Below are 11,631 nucleotides of genomic sequence, written 5' to 3' on the forward strand. Positions count from 1 at the left end.
ACTGGATACATCATCTTGCAGTTTGTCTTTAGCATTCCTTGAACATGGCTGAATATTTGGATTTTTAATTTTCAATGGTTTTTATTTTTATATAGACTAGACCTTAATGTTTACTTCACGTGTGGTTAGAGCTACATGAGTACGGCGTGTAAGGTGGCACTATCAGTGCTATTCCTTTATCTAAGACACTATGACAACTTATAGGTAGCTATACTAAGCCTAGTAGTAAACAAAAATGCATAATTTTTTCCATATATTTACTCCATCTTAAGTACACTAAAATAATTGGTTTGGTAGAGTGAATTACACAATTTATTATATTTGTTACACTATTAATATACTTTCCATTCTAAATCTGTCATAAGTTTTATACTATCTACCTTATGAAAACAGTTCTAGTTTTCTTTACCACTCCCTTTTCTTCATTTGATTCATTTCTGAACAAAGAGGCTTTTCAGAACTTCTATTCTTTTCAAAGGAATCTTATTATGGTAAGCTGTGAAATTCTGGAACTAATATATAGAGTAATTAACTAAGCCCAGAGTTTTCTTTTTGGTAAATGAGATTCTTAAGACAGACTTGCTCTTTCTCAAGTTTATTTTCACTTCAACAATAAGGTGTTAATTACAAGCTGGTCAAGACTACTTGATTCTGCTGAGAGAGAGACCATTTAAAAAAAAAAAAAGTACTACCAGGATTTTAGTGCTTCTGCTAAACCTTCTAAAATGAAACTATGACTAAAGCAATTCAAAATGTGTTACATTTATAGCTCAACAAATCTGTTATTTGGATAAACTCTTCCATCAGGACTACCTCCAGCCTCTCTAACAGTTCTTTTATTTTGTATTATGCCACTGATGACCTGTTTGTGAGTTACAACTTCGGTTTTTCTTTAAACAACATCTAAATGTTCTTAATTGTGTTCTATCTTAAACATCTAAATGTTCTATCTTCACCTTCTGCATTCTCAGGCAGATATATTTGCTTGACATAACATACTGCCCCTACTCTGACCACTTATATCAGAATCATTTCCTCAAAAAAAGGTTTGAAATTCCATTCTCATAATTCTAGGCAGAGTTCCAACCCAGCAAATATCATTAACATCCATTTTATATTACTGTTTACATTAAAAAGCCAAGTTCAGACCCCACCAATGTCTCAACTTTGCTATCTCTTCCATCTAAAGTAGCTGTTCCCTCCTCCATGCTCCCATAGGCCTTCACTTGTACCTCTATGACAAAAAGAATTCTGCCAGGTGTTCATACAGTTGTATGTGCTCCATTAGAGAAGAGGCTACCTGATGCCACAACCTCTTTTCTGTTCATCTTTGTATGTATCATTTGCCTAACAAGGCATTGCTCATATTTTTAAGGTTTTTTGTGATATTTTTATTAAACCCATTAATGCCACAACTTTTTTAATATTAGGAAGAAGTATGCTGGAGAGGAAGAGGAGATTTCCTAATACTTTCATTCTGAACACTTTACATGTGTAACTATGTCTTATGGCTTTGTAATGAATTTAATCCTGGCCCTACAATTTGACATTTGATCAATTAAAAGGTGCAATATTTTGCCAAAGATTATCAAATTTATAAGATAAAGTTAAAGGATTTTTACAACTCAAAAGAATGTTACATTTAGTTAGTTATAGGTGTTTTTAAATTCTTAGCTATGCGTAAAAATAACAGCACATCTTGAGTCAGATAATATGTAACATTAGCTGTACACTGCTGCATTAGATGTTTAAGTCTTCTGGAGTAAAATGGGAGTCATAATGCCTATCTCATGAGGGTTAAATGTATCCATGTCTACCACATACAGAATAAAGTTCCTGCCACATAGTAACAGCTATTACATTTTTAAAATTAAAGATAGCAATTTACACGGTCATCATTGTCACCAATAATATAATCATCATTAACTTGATAGGAAACAGAGAGAAAAACATGTTAAGTTTTAAGTGGAATTCTGAATCCCCCCCATCCTCTGTTCTCTACTTCCAGTACACTGAAATTAATTTCTACAGTGTAGATTTGTAAGTTACCAGAATACATTTTGATTACAGAAAAAACCATAATAAAGGTCCTTAAAATAACTGACCTTACTAATAATAGTTGAAAAATATCACCATAACAAACTTTAGAAAGAAATAAATTAGCTGGTAAAAGCTAAATAGTTGAGAAAATAATAAGACCAGTTTTTTTTTTTTTTTAAAAGCCAACCCACAAAAATGCCAATTTACAAAATATAAATAGCAATAACTCTAAAGACCACAAGATGGGGTTATAAACCTTTTGAGGCTGTTGCTGTTCCAAGAGCTGCTGTCTGAGATGTTCCAGATTTTGCTGTTGTAGTTGTTCTGCTATCTGATGAAAAATGGAATTGTTCACAGATTCTGAAACGTGAGAACTAAAAGGAAAAACAGGTGGAAACATATTTTAAAACCCACTAAAGATACTATGAAAACAACTGAGTATTCAAATAAAACAAAACAAAAAAAAGCCAATTAAATGAAACTACATGTTTGCTTTTTCTACTACTTTTTCAATATTCTACTACATGTTTGCTTTTGAAGTTTTAATGCCAAAAGTAGAATACTTCAGAACATCAATACCTTAAAAGAAAAATAAATACAACTGTATATCAACAGATGGATAACATGTCAGAGATACTCTGCTGAAGAGCTGATATTGTTGTCTCATGCTATTAAATACATATAAATTAGTGCTTTTTCATTAGAGCATATTAAGAAAATCTCAATAAAGTATTTATAAAAGTTTATTTCAACAGCATCACTTTAACTCCTCTAACTATGAGATAGAAAAATGGTCTATCAATCAGTATGTGCAAGATCTACAACTGTAATCGATAAAGTTTATAAAACTAATACTCTTCCTTTAGAAAATCATATACATTATTAGGTATGTTAACATAAGTAGACACTGTTTAGGTAAGAAGAAATAATAGTTTAACTATATTCTTGGAAATTCACACCTGGAATACACCTGGGATTCTGGGTGCCACAAGGTAAGACATGAACAAAAAAGAAGGCATCCCAAAAGGGGCAAGCAGGATGGTGAGAGGTCTTGAAACAGTTGGAAAAAAAGTGTACTTCATCTGGAGCAAATAAATCTAAGGGGAAGAATGATACCTATCTTCAAATATTAAAAAGCTACATCTCTATAGTGGAGTAAATTTGTTTCCTTGCTTCAGAAAGTAAAATGTGGGTCAGTGTGTATTAATAGAAAATAAAGAAAACAGGATTCAGTTTAACAAAATAACACACAATAATAACAATTAGTTAACTCTTCATCACAGAAAGCATTAAAATACTGGATAAATAAACTATCATCAGGACTGTTAACAGAGATTCTCACATAGTTTAGGACACTGATCAACATGATTTCAAATGCTGCTTCCAACTTTGCAATTCATAATCTAAAATATTAGTTTTAAATTTTGTCAAGTGGAATAATTTTACCAAAATGATACATTGTATTTAACACATTCTAAAATTCTGTTTTTATGTATTACCCCAATATATACAACTAACTTCTGTTTGAAACAAGAGACCCACAGACTTTCACCATTCATCCTTCTTCCACTCTCCCAACTTCTACCCCTGCCCCCTCCAACATCTTCCTCCTACTAGTCCATTCACAAACCCTCACAGAACCTAGGGCACTGAAGAATTGTTTAGGGGGGAAAAAAGTTGCTGATTTAAATAAAAACATACAACACATTTCTTTAAAAAAAATAAATCCCTATAACTCCAATTCTTAATTCTAATCAGGTTGATGTGTTCCCACAATTTCATAAGCTTTCTAGAAATGGTCTTTAGCACTAGAAGCAAGCTTCATTCCTAGTATTCCAACCACTCTTACAATGAAGTTAAATAACTTAAAGCCTAATATAGAAAATATTACAACTGGATTTACCAATATCTATCAATGTTCTTAGAGGGAACTTTATGATACAGTCTATTTGCAAAGATCTGAGAAAAGACTCAAAATAATATAAGGAGACAAGACAGCATCTCTACCACCCTTGTATAATGTTAGAGGTTCAACAGCTTGAAATGGTAACTCCAACTTATTAAGTATACTTAGTAGTTCAGATGGCAACAACCCACCCAATATTAAAAAAACTATGGCTATAAAGAAAAAATTCTTACAGTTGCGAAGTTGGAATTTCCTTTTTGGGCTCTTCACTATGCTCAGAATCTTCCCCAAAATCAAACCTATCCATCAACTTCTGGGGGGAAAAAAGGAGAAACAGGCACATTAAAAAGTACTTCACACAAATATAAGTTATAAATGCTATTTTACATGTCAATGACATTCTGTTAATTTATCTCTATCATTTAATGTGTCAATAAATGTTTTGTATCACTTTATACTTTATAAAGTGCTTTGAGTAGATTTTTCCTTTAAAGCATTTTGATATGTATTATCTTATGTAACAAAACAAATTATGATAGAGGCAGGATAAACATTAATACTCAAATTTTACAGAAAACTAAGGATTAAAATAATTAGGTGGCTTTCCCATGGTAATTCCCTAAATGAAACATCTAGGACCATAATCAATGGATCTATTAATAGTATGGTTCTCAACTTAGAATGCTGTTATTCTTCTGAATGCTCAACCTAAAGGCTTTTTATGTGGTCTAGCTATTTAGTGTTAGACTAAATTAGACATAGAAGCTGCTGGCCAAAATGTCTAAGTAATAATCCAATAAATCAGTATTTACTTTCCTTTAACATAATAGTACAAATTTTAAAAATATGAACACCACTTCCAAGCATTATGATACTCCCATAATTAACAAGCATACTAAGAATATCACACACTAAATTATACATGAAAGATTTTAAATTTCAGAAACACTATCTTTTACAGTTAGGCCTTAACTTACCATAGTTATAGTATAATGACAAACTGTAGAGAAGTTTTCCTTTAAACTTTTCACACATTGATTAGAGAATTTTAACTTTTGCAGGTCCAAATGACAGAACACAGAGAGAGCAGCAAAATAAAATGTGGCATCCATGAAAATTAGACAAGTTCAGAAAATAAGAGCTTGCCTCAGGGGGGAATACAAGATTTTACTGACCAGTTATTTTTGGTCAAATAAAAATATTTTAAATGTTTCAAGAAAAAGCAATTTTTTTTTTTTTTTGAGACAAGAGCCTCACTCTGTCACCTAGGCTGGAGTACACTGGCTTGATCTCAGCTCACTGCAACCTCTACCTCTGAAGTTCAAGCGATTCTCCTGCCTCAGCCACCCCAGTAGCTGGGATTACAGGCACGCACCACCTAGCTAATTTTTGTATTTTAGTAGAAACAGGGGTTTCACCACATTGGCTAGGCTGGTCTCAAACTCCTGGCCTCAAGTGATCTACCTGCCTTGGCCTCCCAAAGTGCTGGGATTACAGGTATGAGCCACTGTACCTGGCCTAAGAAAACAGTTTTAATTATTCAATTTTCAGAAGTTTGAACCTTTTGTAAACTTCACAATGTCTTATACAGTGTACAGGGGATATTAAAACAGTCCATAAAAAATTCATTTATAGAATTAAAATCCATGAGATAGTATATAGTATTGAATAATTCACATAGAGCCAATTTGATATTTTAGTTTCTACCTTGTTAAAGGAGACTCCCTGTTCTAAGGGAGTGAGAGTGTTGGCAGCCGCAGCTGCAGCTGTAAGTTGTGCTGTAAGAGCTTGCAACTGAACAACAAGACCAGCATCCAGAGCCTGCAGAATGGAAGGCTGGGGCTTCTGCTGTTGTATCTGTAAGGTTTGTATTAACTGTTGAAGCTGGAGAGAAAAAAACAATTATTAGAAAACAAGTGTTGGGTTTTTTTCTGTAAGAGTGGCCACCTAAAACTTTTAGTCAGTAAAATTAATCATTCCATACTCTCTTTGGAGATCAAGAAAAAAATACATACTGTTAATCACAGTTAATTTTTTTGAAGGTTGTGTACCATATATTACATAGTCCTTAATAAGTTTGTCTTACTTCTGGAAAGTCAGCAAACTTTAAACAATATAGAGTGACCTGTGACAACCAGTTTAAAAACTCATTACAAGCTGACACCTTTTTCACGAAACTTTTCAACCCTTCTTCAATTAACTCTTTACACTCTATAAAAGGACAAGCACTGAAAATAGCAGCAGCTTTTGGTATTACTCAGAATTACCATCTGAGCACACAGTTCCTGAAAGCAGGAGAGCGATGAAGAAATCTGTTTCTCAGAGTAGAGTCTGGCAATTAGTTATTAATAATAAATTGTGTCATCTAGAGTTGAAGGCAACTCTTGCTGCCACTATGTACCCACTCCTGTTAAAAAACAGACACAACAGTAAGTTCTTTAAGAGATTCCACAGATAAGAAAACCCTATATACATCCCAGAAGTAAATGTTAATCAATCCAGTTATAAGCCTGAGTTAAATCCAAAAATATGAGTTTAAAAGAGAAAAATGAAGACAGCAAACTACTGATTACAAAGACAACTGTACTCTTGAAGTTCAACTTCTAGAAGGAGAGGGCACAAAAACTATGTAAGAAGAAAGTAAAGTAAAAACAGCAACATTAGGAAACAAACTTGTCACTTAACTATCAACTAAACATTTTCTATTAAAACTACTAAAATGATACCAAAGAAAATACAAAAATATATGATAGTTAAAAGTTACTGCACTTAGGAAGGCCAAGAACAAAAAAGACCAAGATGACATTCTAAATCACTACGAGGAAGGAAGGGCGGGCAGAATGAAGAGAGAATGGGGAGACAGGACTGGGGGTGGTGGTGTGGGAGGAAGGAAATGCCGTATTTCCCCTTTACACTTTTAACTGCCCCTTTTCACATCTGCACTTTCCCAGTCAGTGGCACTGTTATTCATTTGGTCACCCAAGTTTTAAAGGAAAAAAAAAAACAAAAAAACCTGCCACATCAAATTTTTTTTCCTCTACTCCGGCTTCATATTCTATCAATTACTGTTTTACTGACTGTTTGTACTATTTCTTTCAAAAAATTTCTTCTCCTGCCAAAAACATTTAATATAAGAACACTTGCTTTATGAATTGTTTTCAAAATATTATCACGAAATAAAATTACTAACTCTACAATTTCATCTAACATCCAGTTAATATTCAGTTTCCAAACTGTCTCAAAAATGTAGAAAATATATTTAACCTAATAGTACACATTGGTTTTTAAAAATATTTTTAAGTCTAGAATGGCTCCATGTTTTTGAGATTGTATTTTCAGAAAGTATACAACCTTACTATTTTTCGTAATTATCTCCTTTTCAAAACCACTATTACCAAAAAAAGTTACTCTGCCTCTGGACTTCTCCCCTCTCTAATCCTTGTCAAGTACTGTTAAGATCATGTGACTTCAACATAAAAAGTCCCTGGTGATTCCCCCATTGCTTAGCAAATGAATGGTTTATCTCTCAGCCCACTATTTATAGTTTTCACAACCTAGGTCACACTTAAGTCTGCCATTTAACTTTGTCATTAATAGCTTACACAGACTCTTAAGACAACTCAACTCTACAATATTTTTTGTATATCCAACATTGTAATGCTTCTGTACATCATTCATTCATTCCACAAGAAACATATCAAACACCATCTATAACCTAGACACTGGAGAAGCAGCAGTGAAATGCAAAAAATTCTTGCCCTAGTTTAGCAGACATTCCAGTGGGAAAAGACAGAGAAAAAACAAGTAATTATATAACATAACAGAAGGTAGTATGTGCTAAGGAAGGAAGTAAGCAGAGGTGAGCGAGAACAGAGTGTAAAGAATGACAGGTAGAGCTTACAGTTTTAAATAGCAGTCACGGCCGGGCACAGTGGCTCACACCTGTAATCCCAGCATTTTGGGAGGCTGAGGTAGGCGGATCACTTGAGGTCAGGAGTTCAAGACCAGCCTGGCCAACATGGTGAAACTCCATCTCTACTAAAAATACAAAATTTAGCCAGGCATGGTGGCTCACACCTGTATTCTTGGCTACTCGGGAGACTGAGGCAGGAGAATCGCTTGAATCTGGGAGGCCCAGGTTGCACTGACCCGAGATTGTGCCATTGCATACCAGCCTGGGCAACAGAGCAAGACTCTGTCTCAAAAAAAAAAAATAAATAAATAGCAGTCACTTAAGGCCTTATTAAAGTGACATTTAAACAAAGACTTACAGAAGGTGAAGCCATATGAATATATGAGGAAAGTGGGTTTTCAGTATAAAAAACATCAAATGCAGAGATGTTGGGGCAGGATTACAGGTAGTTTATGTAAGAAACAACAAAAATGCCACTATGGCTGCGATGCAACCAGTCACAGGGCGAAGGCGGTGAGAAACGAAGCAAAGTAAAACATAAAAGCAGGGGTCGGGGGTAGGCAACATAAGCAAGTCTTATCAGAGAAATCTATAAATTGGTGACAAAAAATGTTGGGAAGGGAACAACAGATCAAACTGAGAACATACAAGAACCAATGAAGTGATTGTTGACATCTGGGCTTTTAGCACAGGCACGATGGCTCATGCCTGTAATCCCACTGACTTGGGAGGTGCAGGTCAGAGGACTGCTTGAGGCCAGGAGTCCAAGATCAGCCTGGGCAACATAGTGACATCCTGTCTCTATATAAAAATAAAAAATTTAACGAGGCACGGTAGCTACAGGTTTAGTCCCAGCTACTTGGAAGACTGAGGTGGGATTGCTACACCCCAGGAGTTCAAGGATACAGTGCAATACGATTACACCACTGTACTCCAGTCTTAGCGACAAAGCAAAACCCTATCTCAAAATAAAATCAAACAAACAAAACAACTTGGGCTTTTACTCTGAATGAGACAGGGAGTCAATGGAGGATTCTGAGCAGAGTCATTACACGAACTCTTAGGTATTAAAAGGGTCTCACTGCAGTATTGAGAACAGACTGCTGTGAGGCAAGGGTGGAAGAAGCCCCATTAAGAAGATTCTGCAATAAACCAGGTGGGAAATGATAGTGGCTTGATTCTAGGAGCTAGTGATAGAGGTGGTGAGTTAGTGACTCAGAATATACTCTGAAGGCAGAGGATTTCTTAACAGATTGGATCTGGAAGAACAAAAGGAAGAAAGGAATCAAGGATGATTCTTAAGCTTCAGAGTATGAGCAAATGAAAAAATCGCATTTTCACTAACAGAGAGGAAGATGCAGGTAAAGCAGATTTTATCTGAAAGACTGAGAATTCATTGTTTACTCTCAACTGTCTCTGTCTATGTAGCTCATCCTTAGCATCCATTTCTTACCCATCCTTTAAAAACAAATTAACTGTCATCTGTACAACGGAACTTTCCTGAATCAATTATTCAAGCTAAAATATTAACTCTAGTCCTGAATTTCCAAAGCCCTTCTTTTCTAAAGTTCTCCCATGATTATAAATGTAATTACATGTATGTATTCCAATTAACCTTGACTATTAAACTTTAGGCTTCCAGAGGCCAGAAAATGTTTCTTATCTTGTGTGCTCCAGAACAAAGTACAGTGCCTCAAACACTGCAGGCCAAAGTAAATGTCTGCAGAAGGTTGAATGAATGAAAAACAACCAATGAAGTGATACAATATCACTGGACTTCAGAGACCAAACAAGCTCTACAAAATTCTAGTTTGGTTTGAATAGTGAAGGAAGGGTGAAAGGTAAGAAAATTGGAGAAGCAGATGATAAAGTAAAACGGGGGAGCAACACAAGCAAAGAGAACACTTACCATTAATTTAGAGAAATCTATGAAACTCTGTAATCTAAGTAATGAAAAATGTTTGGAAAAAATAACAGATTACATTAATTCTCAATACCATAAAGTTGGATTTTATTCTATGTACAACATGCAATTGTTGCTTGTTCCTGAGCATATGTTTAAGATATATGAGATCATTTATAAAGATTAGTCTTGCAGAGAATTAAAACGATGGATCAAAAAGGGAAGAGAAGCATCCAAGGGATTAAATGCTACTTAAAAGAATATTATCAATAGTCCAAAAATGAAGAACTAGGGTAGTAACAGAAATAAAAAGCATAAACTCCAATAAACCTAAAGCTAAAAGGGCAAAAACACAACACAATGTCAGATGTGCACACCAAAGTTAGTTTTTTAAAAAATTATGTACAACTATGAAAAGCAAAATAGACTGTTTCTAATAATAAATATTTACTACTAAAGTTTACTCAGGTAAGGTAGAATAATTGAATACAAATAACCAAAAAAAGAATTGAAAAATGTTATCAAAAATTAATCTCCCTGAACACACCAAACCCTAGAGGAGTTTTTGGTTTTCTTTTTTTTATGAGATGGAATCTTATTCTGTCACCCAGGCTGGAGTCAGTGGCGTGATCTTGGCTCACTGCAACCTCCACCTTTCGGGTTCAAGCGATTCTCCTGCTTCAGCCTCTTAAGTAGCTGGGATTACAGGCATGTGCCACCATGCCCAACTAATTTTTGTGTTTTTAGTAGAGACGCGTTTTGCCATGTGGCCCAGCAAGTCTTGAACTTCTGGCCTCAAGTGATCCACCCACGAGGGCCTCCAAAAGTGTTTGGATTACAGGCCTAAGCCAACGCACAGGGCCCCTAAAAGTTTTTCCATTAAGTTCATCCAAACCTTCCAGAGGCAGGAAACACTCAGGTTATACTGCACGGAATACAGAAAAAGATAACCATTTCTAAATTGATCACACAAAGCAAGCAATAATCCTAATTTAAAAATAGAATAGTAATAAAAACTAGGGACCCATCTCAGTAGAGTTGCAAATTTGTTGCAAATAGAAAGTAGTTGTGAAATAGCTTATACTTCAAAGCAAAACAAAAATCAGAGGATATTTAAATGTACTACCTCAAAGGAGAGTGTGAATTTGTAAGAGTGAAAGAGAAAGAGAAAGAAAGAAAGAGAGACAGAGAGAGAGAGAGAAGGAGAAGGAGGGAGGATGGGTGGGACAGAGAGTGAGAGTGAGAGAGAGAGAGAGAGAGAGTGTGTGTGTGTGTGTGTGTGTGTGTGTGTGTGTACAGGACTTCAATGCTGAATCATATAAGAAAGTTGAATAATTGAAAAACTATGCTATTATCTCCACTAATAAAATTTTAAATCAAAACCCCACAAAACACTATCATCTAGAAAAAGCAGAATATGCTCCTAATAAAAAACATATATATCAAAATAAAACCATCATCATAGTAGAACAAAAACAAGGTATTTCTATTTGAGTCTGAAAAAAGTAACAATGAGTATACTATCATTATTACTATTATAATCTCTTCTGGAACTTAGTGCAATAAATTAAGAAAACTACACATACTGGCCGGGCAAGGTGGCTCACGCCTGTAATCTCAACACTTTGGGAGGGCAAGGCAAGCGGATCATGAAGTCAAGAGACTATCCTAAACAACATGGTAAAACCCCATCTCTACTAAAAATACAAAAATTAGCTGGGCGTCATGGTGCACACCTATAGCCCCAGTTACTCGAGAGGATGAGCCAGGAGAAACGCTGGAACCCAGGAGGCGGAGGTTGCAGTGAGCCAAGATGGTGCCACTGCACTCCAGACTGGTGACAGAGGGAGACTCTGACTCAAAAAAAAA

General features: G+C 35.1%; 1 protein-coding gene across 7 annotated transcripts in view; it reads right to left on the reverse strand.

The window, feature by feature from the left end:
- The window catches only part of SCAF8 (SR-related CTD associated factor 8), a 248,254-nt gene that overhangs the window by 177,257 nt on the left and 59,366 nt on the right, over nt 1–11,631 (reverse strand). For 6 of the 7 annotated variants that reach the window (XR_005201851.1, XR_005201857.1, XM_037742039.1 and 3 more), the window contains 3 exons: nt 5,654–5,830; nt 4,180–4,259; nt 2,297–2,414 (listed from right to left, as the gene is read on the reverse strand). Coding sequence is in view for 5 of the 7 variants with exons in the window: in XM_037742039.1 (XP_037597967.1) it covers nt 2,297–2,414; nt 4,180–4,259; nt 5,654–5,830 (375 nt within the window). In the remaining 2 variants the exon portion in view is untranslated. The remainder of the gene's footprint in view (nt 1–2,296; nt 2,415–4,179; nt 4,260–5,653; nt 5,831–11,631) is intronic. The other variant, XM_017538786.2, reaches the window with a different exon arrangement.

Source organism: Cebus imitator, unplaced genomic scaffold (assembly GCF_001604975.1).
Source record: "Cebus imitator isolate Cc_AM_T3 unplaced genomic scaffold, Cebus_imitator-1.0 Scaffold6, whole genome shotgun sequence".
NCBI lineage: Eukaryota > Metazoa > Chordata > Mammalia > Primates > Cebidae > Cebus > Cebus imitator.